The sequence below is a fragment of the Rhinatrema bivittatum genome, chromosome 3, assembly GCF_901001135.1.
Source record: "Rhinatrema bivittatum chromosome 3, aRhiBiv1.1, whole genome shotgun sequence".
Lineage (NCBI taxonomy): Eukaryota > Metazoa > Chordata > Amphibia > Gymnophiona > Rhinatrematidae > Rhinatrema > Rhinatrema bivittatum.
In genome coordinates, this window is record NC_042617.1 from 124,726,739 (window position 1) to 124,748,488 (window position 21,750).

The 21,750-nt window shown below is 45.8% G+C and overlaps 1 protein-coding gene across 1 annotated transcript in view; it reads left to right on the top strand.

Annotated features, from left to right (window-relative positions):
• USP34 (ubiquitin specific peptidase 34) overlaps nucleotides 1–21,750 on the top strand; it is a 1,009,100-nt gene that overhangs the window by 689,949 nt on the left and 297,401 nt on the right. Inside the window, exons 53-55 of the mRNA XM_029593702.1 lie at nucleotides 13,839–13,903; nucleotides 14,132–14,207; nucleotides 14,289–14,336. Of these exons, the coding sequence (XP_029449562.1) occupies nucleotides 13,839–13,903; nucleotides 14,132–14,207; nucleotides 14,289–14,336 (189 nt within the window). The remainder of the gene's footprint in view (nucleotides 1–13,838; nucleotides 13,904–14,131; nucleotides 14,208–14,288; nucleotides 14,337–21,750) is intronic.

Below are 21,750 nucleotides of genomic sequence, written 5' to 3' on the forward strand. Positions count from 1 at the left end.
AACCTTATAACTGTTTTCTGTCAGAGAGGCTGATATGGAGCTACGTTTAGAGTTGATAAAAATAAGGTCGCAGGTAGCCATATCTAATGCTTTCCCTAAATCTTTCTCCCAGGCCATACAAATGATGATGTGGTATTGTTATCAGTATTGAGGAAGTCATATATTTTTGAGAGAACCCCTTTTACCTTATCCGCCTGTGCACATCAATTTTCTATTTGTCGCCCCTTGAGATACATCCTTCGCTATGGTACTAGTCCGTAGGAAGTGACTTGTTTGTGTATATGGGAATGCATCTCTGTCCGTAAAATGGTGCCGTTCTTTAAGAGTCTGGAAAGGAATAATGCCCCCCCCATCTCCCATACCTTTCCAATGGTTTGAATATTACTCTCCCTCCAGCGTGCAAAAGCTTGGCAACCCAACCTGGAGGGAATGTCTTATTATGCAATAATGAGGAGCTTAAGAAGTACTGTCTCGTGCCGACCAACTTTGATTTCAATTGTTTCCAAACTTGCATTGTTGTGGAGAAAGAAGGTGGTTCAATACCTCCCGCCAACCACGTGTCCCTTGGCTGCCAAGTGGCAGCCCACAGCGTCATCGAACCCATCATCGCCTGTTCGATATCTGTCCGTCGTTTCTGTTCGTTCTTTTTATTCCAGTCCACAATAGCTCTATGTTGGGCGGTAGCATAATACTGACCCAAATGGGGGACACTCAGCCCTCCACACATTTTATTCCTGTATAAGGTTGATCTCTCCACTCGTGGTGGCTTCCATTTCCAAATGAAGGCAAATATCTTTTTCTGCCAACATTTGAGAATTAAGGTGGATATATGAATAGGAAGAGTGTGGAATAAATAAAGAAACTTTGGTATCACTGACATCTTAATGGACGCAATTCGACCCAGCCATGACAACTGGTGCCTGGTCCAGCTGTCAAGATCTGCAAATATTTTTGAGGTAAGAGGTGTATAATTTAGGCAAAAGAGGTCATCTATCTTATTGCTTATTAATACTCCTAGGTACTTTATTCTATGAGGAGCCCATTTAAAATGAAACTTGGATCTTAGAACTTGAGCCTGGACAGCCGGTATAGATAAATTTAGAAAAATCTGAGATTTTGAATATAACTTAAATCCAGATATGGAACTAAATTCTGATAGTGTAGATACCACATGTTCCAATGAACTGGATGGTTGTGATAAAGTAAATAGGACTTCATCTGCGAATGACATCTTATTATCGATACCTCTTATTTCAATACCAGTAATGTTTGTTGTAGATCGAATTTTAATGGTTAGTGGTTCCAAAAACAGGGCGAATAGGAGTGGGGACAGGGGGCATCCCTGTCTGGTTCCCCTCTCAATCAAAAAGGTTTCTGAATATGTTCCATTCACCTTGACGCATGCCTGCGGCTCTTCATACAAGGCGTTTAGCCATCTCAAAAAAAGCGGTCCAAAGTCATTTTCCCCATAGTTTGAAACAGATACGACCAATGTACCACATTGAACGCTTTTTCAGCGTCGATTGATAATAAGACTGTTGGAATGTGCGTCGTCTTAGCCTACCAGATGAGATCGATAATCTTGCAAACGTTGTCCGCAAACCGGTTTGGTCAGGGTGAATTAATTTTGCTAATACCATATTTAAACGTTTGGCCAATATTTTCGCTAGAATTTTCAGATCGATGTGAATGAGGGATATGGGGTGGTATGAACCGCACTCCGTATGGTCTCTACCCGACTTGGCTAATATGGTGATCCCAGCAACACTTGATCCCTGGTAGAGGGACCTACCATTTCGTAAGGAGTTGAATATCTCCATGAGCGGTGTGGAGACCTCTGGGGAAAACATTTTATAAAAGTGGGCAGTAAACCCATCTAGTCCCGGGGCTTTGTTTACCTTGAGGTCTTTAATTACCTGGATGACCTCGCACAACGAAATTTCTTGTTGTAGAAACTGACGTTCGTCCTCTGCTATCTGGGGAAGGTGGACTTAAGGAATTCCTCTATTTTCTCTTCGCGTATCGTGCCATCTTTTGCGTATAGAGCTCCATAGAATCTCTGAAAATGCTCATGTATTGCTTTAGCAGTTACTAGTAGAGATCTATCCTCCCCCAATATTCTAGTAATCTGTGTCTGAGCAAAACGGTGTTTCAGCCTCTGAGCTAGAAGTCTGCTCGCTTTGTCTCCCCATTCAAAGTATTCCTGCTTTATCATAGAAACATAGAAATGACGGCAGAAGAAGACCAAATGGCCCATCGAGTCTACCCAGCAAGCTACGCACTTTATCCATTTTTTTTCCCTTTTTCTCTCTCCCACCTGTTACTATTGGCTTCCAGTACCCTCCAGCCCTAATTCCCCTCCACCCAATTTAAAGAGCAGCTTTGAATCTGCATCCAAGTGACATCCAGCTCAATTGGGGGTAGCAACCGCTGCAACAAGCAAGCCACCCCCTTGCACCATACTCTTCCCCACCCCTGTTTTTATTTTTTGTTTTGGTTTTTTTTTTTGGAAATAGCAGCCCTCCATCCTTCCGCTCCGTGAAGGTGGATCACCAACTACTGGCCACTGGCATCCCGCTCCGTGAACGCCTCTGTGGCTACTGCCGCTCCGTGCAGTGTTTGAATGCCGCTGTGGCTACTGCCGCTCCGTGCAGTGTTTGAATGCCGCTATGGCTACTGCCGCTCCGTGCAGTGTTTGAATGCCGCTGTGGCTACTGCCGCTCCGTGCAGTGTTTGAATGTCTTCACTTTATTCACGCCCTCTAGACTTGATGGATCCACAGTGTTTATCCCATGCCCCTTTGAAGTCGTTCACAGTTTTAGACTTCACCACTTCCTCCGGAAGGGCATTCCAGGCATCCACCACCCTTTCCGTGAAGAAATACTTCCTGATATTGGTTCTTAGTCTTCCTCCCTGGAGCCTCAGCTCGTGACCTCTGGTTCTGCTGATTTTTTTCTGATGGAAAAGGTTTGTCGATGTCTTTGGATCATTAAAGATTTTCAAATATCTGAAAGTCTGAATCATATCACCCCTGCTCCTCCTTTCCTCCAGGGAGTACATATTTAGATTCTTCAATCTCTCCTCGTATGTCATCCTGTGAAGACCCTCCACCTTCCTGGTCGCCCTTCTCTGAACCGCTTCCATCTTCTCCTTGTCTCTTTGTAGATACGGTCTCCAGAACTGAACACAGTACTCCAGGTGTGGCCTCACCAAGGATCTGTACAGGGGGATAATCACTTCCCTTTTCTTACTCAATATTCCTCTCTCTATGCATCCCAGCATTCTTCTGGCTTTTGCTATCGCCTTGTCGCATTGTTTCGCAGACTTCATATCATTAGACACTATCACCCCGTGCACATCAGCCTTTCCCCCCCCCATCGAATACAGTTCATTCGGATTTCCACTCCCCATATGCATGACTTTGCACTTCTTGGCATTGAATCTCAGCTGCCATATCTTCGACTACTCTTCCAGTTTCCTAAAATCCCGTCTCATTCTCTCCACTCCTTCCGGCGTGTCCACTCTGTTGCAGATCTTAGTGTCGTCCGCAAAAAGACAAACCTTACCTTCTATCCCGTCCGCAATGTCGCTCACAAAGATATTGAACAGGACCGGTCCCAACACTGATCCTTGTGGTACACCACTTAAAACCTCTCTGTCTTCAGAGAAAGTTCCATTTACCATCACGCATTGTTTTCTGTCCGTCAACCAGTTTTCAATCCAGGTCACCACCTCAGCACTCACTCCTAAGCTTCTCGTTTTATTCACCAGTCTCCTGTGCGGAACCGTATCAAAAGCTTTGCTGAAATCCAAGTAGATGACATCGAGCGCTCTTCCTTGATCCAATTCCTTGGTTACGACCAGTCAAAAAAGTCAATCAGATTTGTCTGACATGGGGGCAATCCTAGAATATGATTTATGGGGGTTGGAATAGAAGGTATAATTCCTTTCCAGTGGATTACGTGATCTCCATATATCCATTAGTCCCCATTTAGAGATTAATGATTTGAGATTTTTTCTCTCTTTTTTTCCATATGAGACATGGTAATACCCTTTCAATTAAAAGTTTTAGATTTTATTTTTTTGACTTCCCCAAATTTCCTCTTTGAGCACATAAGTTTTGAACAGTGTCACAAATAATATTACATAGAATGGTATTAAATTGATTTGTGCTGTCTCCGATGCCGCTTATGAGATCAATTATGTGTGAGGTTGCTTATCATATTGTTCCAGACCTGGCTGCTCACAGAAATTGTAGGGAATGCAGGGGAGAAACAGAGAATTTAAAAAACTTACAGCAGAATGTTTTAGACTATACATGTTTCTTGTAACTGTATGTGCTGTACAGTTTTGAAACATTGCATAGCACATGGTGACTGTAATTTTTTATTAAACTTGAATATAGCAGACAAACACTCGTGCTGAAATGCTTAGTCATGACTATATATCTCTGTCATATTCTTAAACTGATAGGAAATATTAGCAGTCTATTCTCTCTGGAATCTTGTACAAGCACCAAATTCTAAAATCATCTTGGTGAATGTCATCCTTAAATACTTTGTACTCTGCTTTAAAAAATCTTTAAATTTAAAATATTACTGCTAGGCAAAAATAGCCACCCAAAGGTTGAGGTATATTAGCATAATAGTCTGAGGAAATTAGCACTGGCGTTTCCTCAGCTGTTTTGTGCATAAATAGAGGGTTTCAGTTCCCAGTGCTGTCACTCTTAACAGTTTTCAGAAACACTGCATTCACTATAAGAAAAAAATGCTGACTTTGATTACAAGAATTAATGGATCTGACTTAAACATTTTTTATGATTGATGGCAGTGGGTTGATTCAGCTTTTTCTAATGAATAATGTACTGAGATATAGGACAATGATATAGACAGAGGATAATTGCACAAAAGATTTAAATTTTCCATTCTCTGCTGATTGACAAAAATGTTTAATAACCTAGACTCTATTTTTGTGGCAGATGAGTTATTTAGAAAATATTAATAGATAGGTTTTGAGGTTTTTGATTTTTGGGGGGGAGAAGGGCAGAGCTTAAACTTTTTTTTTTTCTTCACTTAGAACCTAATTCATCATCTTCTTTTCTTATAGACAAAGGGTAATTTTAAAAAGCATTTCTGTGGATAAAGCAATGCTTTACTCAGAGAAATGGCATACTATAAAATTGTCCGCCCAATATGCAAGTAAACCTATGCACATATGTCCTATATGCATGTAAGGTTACTCAGTCTAGTCATTCTCGTGGGCAGGATTGGGGAGGAATTTGCACTTAGACGCATACTTTTGCATTTTCAAATGTATGCATGTAAAATTTCCAGAAAAAATTCAGCATATATTTTAGAATGCAGGTATAATTGTGTGCAGATAGTTTTTGGTGGGATAATTTTCATATGCAAATAAGTTTGCTTTACAATAGGTACAACTTATGTTCACTTTTGCTGATTTTCTTATGTGGGTTATTACAAAATTACCCACAGAATGGGAGAAAAGCCTTTGTGAATCAGGCTCTTAATGTTGTCCTTTATGTTTAAGTGTCTGGTGTTTTTCCTATAAAACTTTCTCATTTATAGTTATGTAGCAATATGGACAAGATATCTAGACAGACTAGATGGGCAGTTGGTCTTTTGCAACCAACTTGTACCATATTACTATGAGAAAAATGGAGCTAAAGAGACCCCAAGGTTCCAGTGATTATATAGTACTGCCAGAAGTCAACTCACTTTGCTGTATGTATGGCACCTCATCTGCTTTGTACTATACCTCTTGGGCTTGTAGGAAGACACATAGTTTAGGAATTGACAGCCACTGGTGTCATGTGTGGTTTCTTAACAGATTCAGGATGGCTGCTGTTAAAGAAGAATTTTCAATTTTGGTGTTTTATTTTAAGAGCGAGCTATCAGGAGAAAATGAATGAGTATGTAGAGGATACAAAAACAAAACAAAACATGAAGTATGTTTTAAAATTAGCAGAGGTTAAAGTCTAAAGATGGCATGCTACTTTCATTCTTTTTGCTGCTTCTAATGTTCTTATTCCTAGAAGTTCTCTTTTGTCCCAGTATATATTTTGCTATTTGTATAATATACTTACTCATAGGACAAGCAGGATGGTAGTCCTCACATATGGGTGACATAACAGGATGGAGCCCAATCACGGAACACTTTTGTGAAAGTTTCCAGATCTTTGACTGGCCCCTACTGGGCATGCCCAGCATGGCACTAACCCTGCAGCCAGCAGGGATCCCCCTTCAGTCTTCTTTTTTCCGTGCAGCAGTAGCCTTGCGGTTAAGGAGCTCTGCAGAGATTCCTGACAGGAATTTTCCTCACAGAATTACTAAAAGTTAATTTGCCCCACAGGAGTCCCTCCTTTAACTTTTCCAAGCCGCGGTACTCTGCTAAGTTTTTACCCATTCTTCGTCGATTACTGTCAAGTTTGGCCCTCGCAGCCTACTGGCCATCGACCGTACCATGGCTCAATTTTTTTCCATGGCCATGGTGTCGGGGTTCCATCGGTGCCCGGACTGTAATCGCACCATGTCCATCACGGACCCCCATAAAGTCTGTGTAATGTGTCTTGGACGATAGCACGATGTCTTGACCTGCACCAAATGTGCCCTAATGACACTAAAAGGTCGCAAGGCCAGAATGGAGAAGATGGAACTTCTCTTCTGTGCTCAAACCCCAACTCCGTCCATTGCATCAACTTCGCGCCAGCATCGACCACCAGCCGGTGACCATCCGGCATTGACGACATCTCGGTCTTCGACACCCTCTACTCCCCCTCAAGACCGAGGGGATCGCAGAAACAAACATCGCCATCGAAAGTCTCGGACCATCAAGGGAGCGAAATCATCGACCTCGCCATCGTCCGAGCCGCCGTTGAAGAAACCCCGTCCAGAAAAGGCACTGACATTTTCGGCGACAGGGTCACTGAGGCAACCCTCACCCGACAGGGTATCGGGAGCCGCGACTCCGCCTTTAACAGTGGTCCCTCCGGCTATGCCTCTGCCTCCTTCTTCTGTTCCAGAGCCGGGGCTGCTTGCTCCAGGTCTCCGAGAAGAACTGGACCGAATGGTTCAGGAGGCCATCGACAAGGCGATGCAATGACTCCAGGTTCCTCCGGCACCAACACCGGTACCGATTGTGGAACCGACCCCGACTTGATTCCGGCAGCATTGGCACCGCTGTTCTCCAGGATGGGAAGTGCTCATTGCCACTTTTCCACTGATGGACCCCAGGGCACCGATGGCTCCAGTGCCCTCCCCACTTACTCTGTCATCGAGAGGAGAAACATCGTTCCGCATCCCTCCATCGGGAGTTCTGCCTCAGCCATCGATGCCGAAACGTCCATCGCCACCGGTCCAACCATCGGTGCAGATATGCCTGTCGGCGCCACCGAGCCATCCATCGATGCCTTCGATGCCTTTATCAGCGCCTCCAATTATTCCTTCGATTCCTAGACCAGGACCCTCTGGTATCCCACCACCCCGTCCCCCTCTAGTTCCTAGAGGGGCAGGTGCTGATCCCTGTGATACCTGGACTGATGATTCCTCCCCAGACACCGATGTTTTGCCTTCACCACCTTCACCCACTGAAAGTAGAAAGCGTTCTCCTAGAGGACCTTTCCTTTATAAATTTTGTGAAGGAAATGTCTGAATTCATTCCCTTCCAATTACAAACTGAACAGGATGATGGACATCAGATGATGGAGTCGCTCCAATTCCTGGATGCTACCAAGGAAATAACCTCCATCCCTAACCACCAGATTCTTCTGGATCTCCTCAAGAAGAACTGGGAACATCCTGGCTCCATTGCTCCAGTCCAATGAAAAGCTGACACTACCTATTTAGTGTAGTCAGCTCCGGGTTTTCAGAAACGTCAATTGGATCACCAATCTGTAGTGGTAGAATCTGCACAGAAAAGAGCAAAGAAATCAAAGCCTCACACTTCTTTTCCCCTTGGCAAGGAACAGAAGTTTTTAGATGCCATTGGTTGCCGTGTCTTCCAAGGATCAATGCTCATCTCCTGAATTGCCGCTTATCAGCTCTATATGACCCAATATAATGGGGTCATTTTTAAGCAGATACAAGAATTCACAGACTCCCTGCCTCAACAATTTCAAGATCAGCTCCAAACCCTAGTAAACAAGGGTTTTGAGGCAGGCAAGCATGAGATCAGATCATCTTACGATATCTTTGACTCTGCTACTAGGGTATCTGCAGCTGCTATTTCGGCAAGGAGATGGGCCTGGCTCAAGTCTTCCGATCTTTGCCCTGAGATACAAGACAGGTTATCCAACCTACCCTATGTAGGAGATAATCTGTTTGGTGAACAGATTCAACGGACGGTGGCGGAACTCAAGGACCATCATGAGACCCTAAGACAGCTCTCTCTGATGTCTTCTGAGTACTCTTCAAAACAGCCCTTCCGAAAGGACTCTAAGAAGTCATTCTTCCGTCCGAAGAAGTCCTACCCGCCACCAACCAGATCCCGTTCCACGAGATCTTTTCAAAAAGCCCAGTCTCGTCAGACACGGAAACAAAAACCGCAAGCAGCTCCTCAACCAGGTCCTGCTTCAGGTTTTTAACTTCTAACTAGAGAGCAACAGCCAGCTTCCATTGCCTCACATACCAGTGGGAGGTCGATTGTGCCACTTCAACAACATTTGGAACTCAATCACCTCAGACCAGTGGGTACTGGCGATAATTGCTCAGGGTTACCATCTGAACTTTCTCTCCATGCCACCGGACTCCCCACCTCTACCGAAGTGGTGAACATGCGATCACTCCATCCTTCTGGATCAGGAGGGCTCCCTCCTTCTCTAATCCAAGGCAATAGAACCTGTACCCTACTCTCAGCACGGCCTAGGATTCTATTCCCGGTACTTTCTAATCCCCAAACAATTGGGAGGCATTCGTCCTATTCTGGACCTACGGGCCCTCAACAAGTACCTCCAGCGAGAGAAGTTCAAGATGGTAACCTTAGGCTTGCTTCTTCCTCTTCTACAAAGAGGAGACTGGCTCTGCTCTCTGGACCTCCAGGACGCATACACTCACATTGTGATAACTCCATCTCATCGCAAATACCTGAGGTTTCTAGTAGGCTCCAAGCACTATCAGTACAGAGTGCTTCCATTTGGTCTAGCGTCTGCGCCATGAGTCTTCACAAAATGCTTCGTAGTAGTTGCAACCTTCCTCAGGACTCAAGGTATTCACGTCTACCCCTATCTAGACGATTGTTTAATCAGGGCTCCCATTCAGCAAGCTGCTCTGTCGTCCCTCAATCTAACCTTACACACTCTAATTTCATTAGGATTTCTCGTAAACTATGACAAATCCTACTTAGTCCCATCTCAAAACTTGTCGTTCATTGGGGCAGGCTTTTCTGCCTCGACAGCGAGCTCTCGCTCTCATGTCTCTTGCATACCAGCTGCAATCTCAGCACTCCGCGACTGCACGCCACTTTCTCATCCTTCTGGGACACATGGCGTCCTCAGTTCAGGTCACACCAATGGCCCGTTTGGCCATGAGAGTCATGCAGTGGACTGTATGGTCACAATGGAATCAAAGCATTCAGCCCCTGTCGACCATTGTCCACATAACCGACTCACTCCATCAGTCTCTTGCCTGGTGGAAAAATCAGATCAATCTCCTCCCAGGCTTGCCCTTTCAGTCTCCAGACCCTCAATTAACTCTCACCACCAATGCTGCCAACCTCGGCTGGGGAACCCATGTGGCCAATATGCAGGCACAAGGATCTTGGTCTCCAGAGGAAGCCAAACACCAAATAAATTTCCTGGAGCTTTGAGCAATCATATAGTCTCTCAGGGCATTTCAGGATCGCCTCTCAAATCAAGTTATCCTGATCCAGACGGACAACCAGGTGGCAATGTGGTACAACAACAAACAGGGAGGCACGGGCTCCTTCCTTCTGTGTCAGGAAGCTGCACAGATATGGGCAGAAGCTCTCTCCCATTCGATGTACCTCAGGCCACCTACTTGCCAGGAGTGGACAATGTATTGGCAGAGAAGCTGAGTCGCATCTTTCAACCGCGTGAGTGGTCTCTCAACCCCTCACTAGCGAACTCCATCTTCCAACAATGGGGATATCCTCAGATAGACCTCTTTGCGTCTCCTCAAAACCGCAAAGTAATAAGAATAAGAAATTGCTATGCTGGGTCAGACCAAGGGTCCATCAAGCCCAGCATCCTGTTTCCAACAGAGGCCAAACCAGGCCACAAGAACCTGGCAATTACCCAAACACCATGAAGATCCCATGCTACTGATGCAATTAATAGCAGTGGCTATTCTCTAAATAAGCTTGATTAATAGTAGTTAATGGACTTCTCCTCCAAGAACCTATCCAAACCTTTTTTGAACCCAGCTACACTAACTGCACTAACCACATCCTCTGGCAACAAATTCCAGAGCTTAATTGTGTGTTGAGTAAAAAAGAATTTTCTCCGATTAGTCTTAAATGTGCTACTTGCTAACTTCATGGAATGCCCCCTAGTCCTTCTATTATCCGAAAGTGTAATAACCGATTCACATCTACTCGTTCAAGACCTCTCATGATCTTAAAGGCCTCTATCATATCCCCCCTCAGCCGTCTCTTCTCCAAGCTGAACAGCCCTAACCTCTTCAGCCTTTCCTCATAGGGGAGCTGTTCCATCCCCTTTATCATTTTGGTTGCCCTTCTCTGTACCTTCTCCATCGCAACTATATCTTTTTTTCAGATGCAGTGACCAGAATTGTACACAGTATTCAAGGTGCGGTCTCACCATGGAGAGATACAGAGGCATTATGACATTTTCCGTTTTATTAACCATTCTCTTCCTAATAATTCCTAACATTGTTTCCTTTTTTGACTGATGCAGCACACTGAGCCGACGATTTTAAAGTATTATCTACTATGATGCCTAGATCTTTTTCCTGGGTGCTAGTTTCTAATATGGAACCTAACATCGTGAATCTACAGCAAAGGTTATTTTTCCCTATGTGCAACACTTTGCTCTTGTCCACATTAAATTTAATCTGCCATTTGGATGCCCAATCTTCCAGTTTTGCAAGGTCCTCCTGTAATGTATCACAATCTGCTTATGATTTAACTATTCTGAACAATTTTGTATTGTCCGCAAATTTGATAATCTCACTCGTTGTATTCCTTTCCAGATCCAAGAAAGGACATCACCTCCTATCCCATGACTTTTTAGTTTTCTTAGAAGCCTCTCACGAGGGACTTTGTCAAACGTCTTCTGAAAATCCAACACATCTAGCAGTTCACCTTTATCCACATGTTTATTAACCCCCTTCAAAAAAATGAAAGGGATTTGTTAGTCAAGACTTCCCTTGGGTAAATCCATGTTGACTGTGTTCCATTAAACCATGTCTTTCTATATGCTCTATGATTTGGATCCTTAGAATAGTTTCCATTTTTTTTCCCGGAACTGAAGTCAGGCTCACTGGTCTATAATTACCAGGATCATCCCTGTAGCCCTTTTTAAATATTGGGGTTACATTGGCCACCCTCCAGTGTTCAGGTACAATGGATGATTTTAAATGATAGGTTTCATATTTTAACTAATAGATCAGAAATTTCATTTTTGAGTTTCTTTAGTACCTTAGGATGCATACCAACCGGTCCAGGTGATTTGCTACTTTTTAGTAGAGAACTTCTGCTCTCTCATTCTCAGCAAACGCTCTCAGCCCAGAGACGCATTCTCCCTCTCGTGGGCAACCGGTCTACTCTATGCATTCCCTCCACTTCCTCTTCTCTCGAAGACTCTCGTGAAGTTACGTCAGGACAAGGGAACCATGACCTTGATAGCACCTCACTGGCCACCCCAAGTGTGGTTTCCAATACTTCAGGATCTCTCCATTCACAGGCACATTACCTTGGGAAAGGACACGCTTCTGATCACTCAAAACGACGGATGCCTCCGTCACCCCAACCTTCACGCCTTGTCCCTGACGGCATGGATGTTGAAAGGTTAATCCTTCAGCCACTTAACCTTTCTGAACCAGTTTCCCGTGTCTTATTTGCTTCACAGAAGCCTTCCACGAGAAAATCTTACTCTTACAAATGGAACAGGTTTACGTCATGGTGCTCTTCTCAGTCCCTTGAACCCTTTTCCTGTCCAATCACGACGTTTTTGGACTATCTCTGGCATTTATCAGTCAGGTCTAAAAACTTCCATCAGAATGCATGTCAATGCGGTAGCCGCCTTCCATAAAGGTGTCGGGGATGTTCCCATATCAGTACAACCCCTTGTATTGAGTTTTCTGAAAGGCTTGCTTCACCTCAAGCCTCCACTGCGTTCTCCGGCCCCTTCTTGGACCCTCAATCTGGTTTTGGGTCGGCTCATGAAACCACCATTCGAGCCTCTTCAATCCTGTGATCTTCGCTATCTTACAAGGAAAGTGATTTTCCTTCTGGCAATCACTTCGGCTCGCAGAGTTAGTGAATTACAGGCTCTAGTTACCTATCCACCTTACACTAAACTTCTGCAGGACCGGGCAGTACTCCACACTCACCCTAAATTCTTGCCTAAGGTAGTTTCGTACTTTCATCTCAATCAATCCATTATACTACCTACCTTTTTTCCCAGGCCCCATTCCAATCCAGGAGAGCAGGCTCTGCATACCCTTAACTGTAAACGGGCTCTAGCATTCTACCTAGACCGTACAGCTGCCCACAGGGAAAGCACTCAATTGTTTGTCTCTTTCCATCCTAACAAGTTAGGGCAGCCTGTGGGTAAGCAGACTCTCTCCTCCTGGTTGGCGGACTGCATATCCTTTTGCTATCAACAAGTGGGCATTCCATTTCAAGACCGTGTTAAAGCACACTCTGTGAGGGCCATGGCGACTTCAGTAGCACACCTACGATCGGTGCCGCTTCCTGACATTTGCAGGGCTGCCACCTGGAGTTCTCTCCACACCTTTGCAGCCCACTATTGCTTGGACAAGGCCGGAAGACAAGATTCCATCTTCGGCCAGTCTGTCCTTCGTAACCTATTTCCAGCATGACGTACCAACACCCTTCCGCCTGCCCGTTGTCTCCAACCAGAACCTAACAAACCCTCCTCCTCCCTCATAACGATACTTTCTGGTCTAATAATGTTTACCCTCTGCTTATGATGCACCTTGTTAAACTTTTACACAATTGTTAAAGTTTTAAATTTTGTAAACCGTTATGATGGCTTCACCGAATGACGGTATATAAAACTCAACAAATAAATAAAATAAATAAGGATGCCCTCGGCCAAATTTTTATCCCAGTCCTAGTGCCTTGCATATCTGGGTACATTTGGTGCATTCTCGGACATCCTCAGCTCGGTACTCACCCAAATGTGAGGACTACCATCCTGCTTGTCCTGTGAGAAAGCAAATGTTGCTTACCTGTAACAGGTGTTCTCACAGGACAGCAGGATGTTAGTCCTCAAGAAACTCGCCCGCTGCCCCGCGGTGTTGGGTTCGTAACGTTTTCTGCTTTTATTTTTCGGCACTACCTGTAGCTTTTAAACAAGACTGAAGGGGGACCCCTGCTGGCTGCAGGGTTAGTGCCATGCTGGGCATGCCCAGTAGGGCCCAGTCAAAGTTCTGGAAACTTTGACAAAAGTGTTCTGTGATTGGGCTCCATCCTGTGATGTCACCCATATGTGAGGACTCACATTCTGCTGTCCTATGAGAACACCTGTTACAGGTAAGCAACATTTGCTATACCCACGCATATAAATTAAGAAGATATATTGTGGTATTTTACAGATTTATTTATGAGCTTTAGGTAGCCTGTTTTCATGAATTTGATGTTAGCATTTTTTTCTTCAGTGGATCTGGCACGATAACATGCAGTTTCTTCAAGACAAGAACATTTTTGAGCATACATATTTTGGGTAAGTTTACTGGTTACAAATCTTTATCATTACTGATAAGTTTTGCAATTTATTGTGGAACATTTGAAATCTTTCCTTTGTCTATAAAGTTTTATTGGTTTAATCAATATAACAGTTGGAACAGTTATAATTACATTTTGCCTATGGGATCCTGACACATTTTCTCTTCAACAGGCGTTTTAGTACATTTTAATGAACAAAATTGAAGTTTTGTTTTCTTCATTTTAGATTCATGTGGCAGTTGTGTAGTAGCATTCCAAGCACATTACCTGATCCCAAAGCAGTGTCCCTGATGACAGCAAAGGTACCATTCATTTATAACATGGCAGGTAGTTTCTAGACTCTGTAATCTTCAATGAGTAATAGTATTCCCTGTTTTTTTCAGCTTAGCACGTCTTTTGTCCTGGAGACATTTATTCATTCAAAGGAGAAGGTATGTGAATTGTTTGTGTACTATGCTATTTGAAGTTCACTGATGTTAATGTTCCTTATTAAAAATCAACGTAGCAGATACCAAATAGGGAGGGGGGGGGAGGGGGAGGCAGTTATCTTTAAAGAGACTTGGAAGGCTGACCAAGAAAGGATGAGAAGAATGGAAGTGTGTCCCTTTTGGTTGAAATGAGGGAATGGAGATTTTAGTTATTTACTTCCCTCCAGATTTTTCTTCAGATAGGATTGATAAAATGGTGGAATTTATTGGGGAAAGAGATATGTTTTAGTAAATTGTTAGTGGTAGGAGATTTTAACCTCCATGTGGATGATGTAAATTGCGTTTTAGTACTTTTTTTTTTTTTAACTAGTTTATCTGTTTTTCGGTTGAAGCAGTTGGTGGATTTTGCAATCCATAGGGAAGAACATATGTTGGATCTGCTTTTTGGATCAGAAGGGTTTGAACATGAGAAATTGAGTATTATGGGGGATAAGGAGGTAATTTGGTCCGACCATAGGGTTATTGAATCTGTGCTTCAGATATCTAAAATTAGTGGTTCTATGGGGCAGGAACAGATCCAGAAATGCAGGAGTAAGATTGATGGTGATGTATTTATGGCAGCATTGTTGAAGACAAATTTAAGTTGCCTGGGAGACAACATAGATCAAAGGTTAATAATTTAGAATGATTCATTGTCTCGGACATTGGATGAGATTGCTCCTGTGAAGTTGAGTGAGTAAGACAAAAAATTGTATTGCAATGGTTTACTGCAGATTTGAGAACTCAATGACAAATTGTGAAGAGATTAGAAAGGTTATGGGTGAAATTGTATGTTTGGCAGTTGCAATTACAGTGGCAAAAAGCGATTAACATGTATTTAGCATTTATTGTGAGATCTAAAAGGGAGTTTTTTGAGAATGAAATTAAGAAGGCAAAGACTGTGCCAAAACAACTGTTCAGGACATTGGAGACTACGTTGGGAGGGAACTGTAAACCAGCTATGAGTATCCCAGAGTGTTTAGATGGAAATAGTTTGTACACTTTTGGCAAGAGAAAATTCAGAACTGTTAATGAGGTGGAGAGGATGTACAGGAGAATGGGTAAGGAGGAAATGGGAGAGAAGAGCTCCTAGGACAAGCAGGATGGTAGTCCTCACATGTGGGTGACATCATCCGATGGAGCCAGGCACAGAAAACGTTTGTCAAAGTTTCCCGAAGCTTTGAACAGCACCCTGAACATGACCAACATGCTGCTATTCACGTCTCCACGCGAGGTCCCCCTTCAGTCTATTCTTTTCCAAAGAGCAGTTGCCTCGCAGTCTTGGAGCTCCTTTTTCTGATTTTTCTCCAGAATTTCAGGTTTTCCCGGTTTTTTCCTTGTCGGGTCCCCCTTCGCGGTCAGTGCCTTCTCGGCGGTAGGTATCTTTTCCCCTTTCTCCAATCTTTTGTGGCCCATTCCCGACTTCTCGCGTCATGGTGTCCGCCGGTCATTGACCACATGCCAGGTCTTTTGTTATGGCGTCAACCGGTTTTCATCAGTGTCCCCAGTGCCCGTGAACCATGTCTATTGCGGATCCGCACAAGATTTGTATCCTGTACCTAGGGGCTTCGCACGATGTCCGTGTATGTCTTTGTGATCAGATGACTCCCAAAGGCCGTTGGCATGCCTCAACAAGATGGAGAAGCTTTTTGGGGCCCCAAAGTCTACTCCTTCCATTCCTGCGTCGGCTCGGTCGCAGGGAGCCCCTTGATGCACTTCCCCTGCCTGTTCCTCTCGCCAGTACCTCCAAGGATCGCAGAGAAGGTGATAGATCCTCAATTATTTCCTCACTATCCCGGACATCGGGATCTTCCACTTCCTTGGTGCTGGAAAAAGACCGGGCCGAGCACCAAAGGAGTTTCCCATAAGCATCACCACTGGTTGATGTCCATGCATGGCTCTGGTTCTGGAGTGGCACCGGCGGCCAATGGGCCGCCACCGAAGCAACACTGGCCATCGGAGGCTCCATCCTCCAATGCCTCCAGTAGTCTGAGGTGTTCCCCACTGACATTGCTGCCGGGCACCGTACCACCTCGGAGACCCGAGGAAGATCTGGTGACGCCTCGTCCCTCTCCCTCAGTTCTGGCCACTCTGGACTTTCAGGAGGAGTTGGACCGCAGGGTGCAATCCGCGGTGCTTAAGGCTCTCCAGTGCTTTGAGCTGTCGATGCCACCTGTGCCTGAGCCTCCGCCATCAATCCTAGCACCCCTGCTGGAGCTTCTGGACGTCCTTCTGGGAGCCCTTCTGATGCAGCTACTACCCAAGGGATTCTCTGTTTCCCAGTGGCCACAAATGACCTCCTTTGGAGCGATCCCGATTCTCGGGTCCAAGGAGGAGGAAGCTACAGCCAGTACCATGTTTCCCAGACCATAGTTCCCCAAGCCCTTGCTGGGTCCTTCCGGCCTCCCGCAGCCTCCGATCCCCTCGATGCCAGGGGAGCTGTCGATTCCCGCAGTGCCCTCAAGGCCTCCGAAGCCATCTGAACTCAGGGCTTATGCCCCTCACAGACCTCGCCCATGGCTTGCTGGTCCTAGTGAGGAGGCAGGGCCTCACAACCCTTGGGGTGATGACTCCACGTTTATTCGGCTGACCCCCTCTCGGAGCCCTCCCCTCTGAAGGAACGGCACTGGTCGCCCCCCCCCCCCCCCAAAGACCTGTTCTTTGCAGGATTTGTTAGGGACCATGGCTGAGACTATCCCCTTTCAACTGCTTACCGAAGAGAATGTGCAGCATAAGATGCTAGTGGTTCTCCAGTTCGTCAATGCTCCTAAGGAAATCGTGAAGGGGTCCTATCCATTGTGTCAAACGGATTGTGTTTAGTTGGCACTGTTGGCAATAGTGAAAGATGCTTACTGTGTGATCGACCTTCATAATAGGTTTTATTGTGGAGTGGTGTCACTTTATAACTCAGCCTTATTTGTAATCATTGGTCAATTCTAGTGAACATATTTTTTTATATATATTTATTTATTTAAAAGGTTTTTTATACCAGTATTCGTGGGTACATATCGGTTTACAGAAAACTTTTTAAAAATATATATGCTGTGTAGAATTTCAGCTTAACTTGAATATAAACACTGTTTTTATCCGATCAGCTATGAAGCCTCGCATTCTAAACAAGCCCGACATGGGTCCATGTTTCGAACGTTGTTTTTTTTTTCAAGGGCTCAATGTACAACATTATAGATGTCTTCTTCAATCATTCAACATGGCGTTTCCGTGTTCTTTTTCCTGTGTATTTTGACATTTTGAAGGACCTCCTTCTCCACATGTGGGAGCACACCATTTCTATCTCCCCTGTCAATAGAAAGGCTGACGCCAAGTACTTGGTGCAGCAGGCCATGGGGTTTGAGAAGCGGCACCTTCCCCACCAGTCGGTGGTCGTGGAGTCTGCCTTGTAAAAGGCCCGGTGCACCCATGCCTCTGCCCCTCCGAGACGTGAGCACAGGAACCTAGATGCCCTAGGCAGGAAAGTCTTCCAAGGCACCATGCTGGTGGCCCGCATCACTGCCTACCAGCTTTATGTGACCCAATACAACCACAATCTCTGGAAACAGGTCCATGACTTTGCAGAGTGCCTACCTCAACAACAACAAAGGCCCTCTCGGCCATTGTCCTGCTGGGTATCGAGGCTGGGAAGCACGAGGTGCATTCCACATATGATGTATTCGAGACAGCGGCCTGCGTACCTGCGGTTGGCAACAGCACCAGGCAAATGGCATGGCTCAGAGTCTCTGACCTCCGGCCGGAAATCCAGGACAGGCTAGCCGATCTCCACTGCATAGGTGGAAACCTTTTTGGAGATAAAGTCCGAGATGCAATAGCACAATTGAAAGACCATTATGACACCCTTCAACAGCTTTCTGCTAGTGCTTCTGAGCCCCGTCCTCGGCCAGGAAGTCCTCTAGGCCAGGATCCCGGAAGCCCTTCTAAAGATAGAGGAAGTATTTTCATCCAGCCTCCAGGGCTCGCACGCCTCGCACCAGCTCCAGGGGTTGCCCTCGCCAGCAGCGAGGGCCTAGGCCCGAACCAGTGCCCCAGCAAAACCTGTCTATGGGCTTTTGACTGGTAGCGAGGGAGCAAAGGTCAGTTGCCAGTACCCCTGACATCAGATCCCCCAGGTCTGAGGCAGGCTCTTGAGCTTCGCCCATCGCTGGGAAGAGATCACGTTGGACCGATTGGTCCTCACTATCATCCATCAGGGGTACTGTCTAAACTTCAGTAGGCTCCCAGAGACCTCTCCCCCATGTCCATCGTGGGGTTTGTCCACCCATCAGGTCGTACTTCAGATGGAACTCGCCACCCTCCTCGTGGCAGGTGCAGTGGAACCGGTACCTTGCCTTCAGCAGGGCCAAGGGTTCTATTCAAGGTATTTCCTCATTCTGAAAGAATGGTGGCTTGCGCCCCATTCTCGACCTCTGGGCGTTAACAAGTTTCTTTTCGAAGAAAAGTTCAAGATGGTCTCTCTGGACATGCTGCTCCTGCTCCTCACAGGAGGAGGCTGGCTTTGTTCCCTTGATCTCAGAGGCTTGTGCACACATTGCTATCTTCCCCAGCCTCCGGAAGTACCTCCGCTTCGTGGTGGGGAAAGCACATTACCAGTACAAAGTACTGCCCTTTGGGCTGGCAATGGCCCCCCGCATTTTTACCAAATGCCTAGCAGTGGTGGCCACCTACCTTAGGCATTGCTCAGTGCACATGTTCCCCTACCTGAACAACTGGTTGCTCAAAAGCGACTCCCGCTCAGGAACCTTGCATGCTCTGGCCCTGACGGTGCAGACTCTGCAAGCTTTGGGGTTTATCAACTTCCCCAAATCTCATCTCTGCTCAGCTGTACTTCATAGGCGCCAGACTGGACTCGGCACAGGCAAAAGCTTTTTTGCCCAGGGACCGAGTGATCACCCTTGCCTCGCTGGCTACCCTTATCCAGAACAGCTGGAGGGAACCAGCCCGCCTTCTGCTCCGCCTGCTGGGCCACATGGTGGCCTCTATCCATGTGACCCCTCTGGATTGCCTCTGCATGAGGAGGTCCCAGTGGACCTTGCGGTCCCAGTGGCGACAGGCTCCCCAGGATCTCACGGCTCCTGTCGCAATCATGGACCCTCTGCGAGTGTCTCTATCCTGGTGAGAAGATCTTTCCAACTTGGAAAAAGGACTTCCCTTCCAAACCTCTCCATCCCAGGCGATTCTCACCACCAATGCTTCCCCTCAGGGCTGGGGAGCCCATGTGAATGGTATCCACACGTAAGGTCTTTGGACTGCCTCAGAAGCCCGCTGTCAGATAAACGTCCTGGAGCTTCTGACAATCCGGTATGCCTTGTGGGCGTTCTGGGACCAGTTGTCGTCCAAGGAAGTCCTAATTCAGACAGACAACCAAGTTGCGATGTGGTATATCAACAAGCAGGGAGGCACGGGCTCATTCCTGCTGTGCCTGGAGGCGGTGCGAGAATGGACTTGGGCCCTCTCGCAGGGGATGTGTCTGCGTTCCACCTGAGTGCTGTCAGTGCATACCATCGGGGTGTCGCTGGCACACTGGTTTCTGCACAACCTTTGGTAGGTCAGTTCATGCGGGGCCTCCTCCAGCTGAAGCCCCCTCTTCAGCCTCCTGTCGCAGCCTGGGACCTCAATGTTGTCCTGGCATGGCTCATGCGACCTCCTTTTGAGCCACTGCGAACTTGCGACCTAAAGTTCCTCACCTGGAAAGTTTTGTTCCTCGTGGCGATTACTTCAGCTCGTAGGGTCAGTGAGCTTCAAGCTCTGGTGACCTACCCACCATACATGAAGTTCTTCCATGATAGTGTGGTGTTGCGTACGCATCCAAAGTTCCTGCCCAAGCTGGTATCAGTTTTCCACCTTAATCAGTCCATTGTGTTACCCACCTTCTTCCCCAGGCCTCATCTGCTCTCGGGGGAGCGAGCTCTTCATACCTTGGACTGCAAAAGAGCCTTGGCTTTCTTTCTGGATTGTACAGCCAGCCATAGACAATCCACCCAGCTCTTCGTATCTTTTGATTCCAACAGACTGGGAAGGATTGTGGGTAAGCAGACCCTGTCGAACTGGTTGGCGTTTGCATTGCCTTTTGCTATCAGCAGGCAGGCCTCCCGCTCGCCGGCAGAGTAAAGGCTCACTCTGTGTGGGCCATGGCGGTGGCGGTAACCCATCTGCGAGCAGTCCCCATAGCCAAGATTTGCCGGGCCGCAACCTGGAGTTCTCTTCACACATTTGCAGCTCATTACTGTTTGGACAAGGATGGGCGTCAGGACAGTGCTTTGGTCAATCTGTCCTCCACAACCTGTTTTAGTCCTGAACCCAACTTTTCCTTCCGTGGTCTGTGGGAACCAGACAGTCCCTTTTCGGCCCAATGCGCCACAGTTGTTGTGCTTGTTGGCACTTTAGTCGGTCGCTGTGGTCCCTATGGTGGCAGGAACAGTCTGGAGCTTGGTTCTCATCCACATGTGATGACTACCATCCTGCTTGTCCTAGGAGAAAGTGCAGTTGCTTACCTGTAACAGGTGTTCTCCTAGGACAGCAAAGATGTTAGTCCTCAGGAATTCCGCCTGCATCCCCACGAAGTTGGGTTCTCCTTTTGGTTTTAGTTTTATTTTTTTCGCTCGTATTTTTTCATCTATATTACGAGACTGAAAGGGGACCTCGCATAGATGCACGGATAGCAGCATATACTGGGCATGATCAGTGTGCTGGTCAAAGCTTCCAGAAACTTTGACAAATGTTTTTTATGCCAGGCTCTATCGGATGAATTTACCCACATGTGAGGACTAACATCCTGTTATCCTAGGAGAACACCTATTACAGGTAAGCAACTGCACTTTATTTGAGTTTAAGGAAGTGAGTATGATGGAGTTAAGAAGAATTTTATCAGGGTGTAAAGCAGCTTGGTGTTTGTTTGATCCCTGCCTGTCGTTTTTGATTAAAATGTTCCCTGATGGCTTCATTTCTACTTTGGTTCAGATTGTGAATTCCCCTTTGCAGGAAGGATGTCTTCCAACAAAGTTAAAAAGAAATTTCTGTCTTGATTCCATTATTAAAGAAATCTACTTAGCAAATGTCAAGTTGCTTAAATTAATGATAATATTACAGTCCTTCAACTTGTCATCAATTATGTGATGGACCTTTGGTAAATAATAAACAATATACAGTGAAGTATGCCAATAGTGTCCAAAATTATTTCATTCACTTTGAACCTCTGAAATGCATATATAGTTTAAACTCAATTGACCATCATAATAGGTGTCATCGTATAGCTTTTTTTACGCTTTAATACTCCACCTTCCATTTAATTGGAAGGTGGAGTATTACCATCCGGTACCAAATATTCCTTTCTTATCCAAAGTGATAGAGAATGTAGTAGTTCAACAAC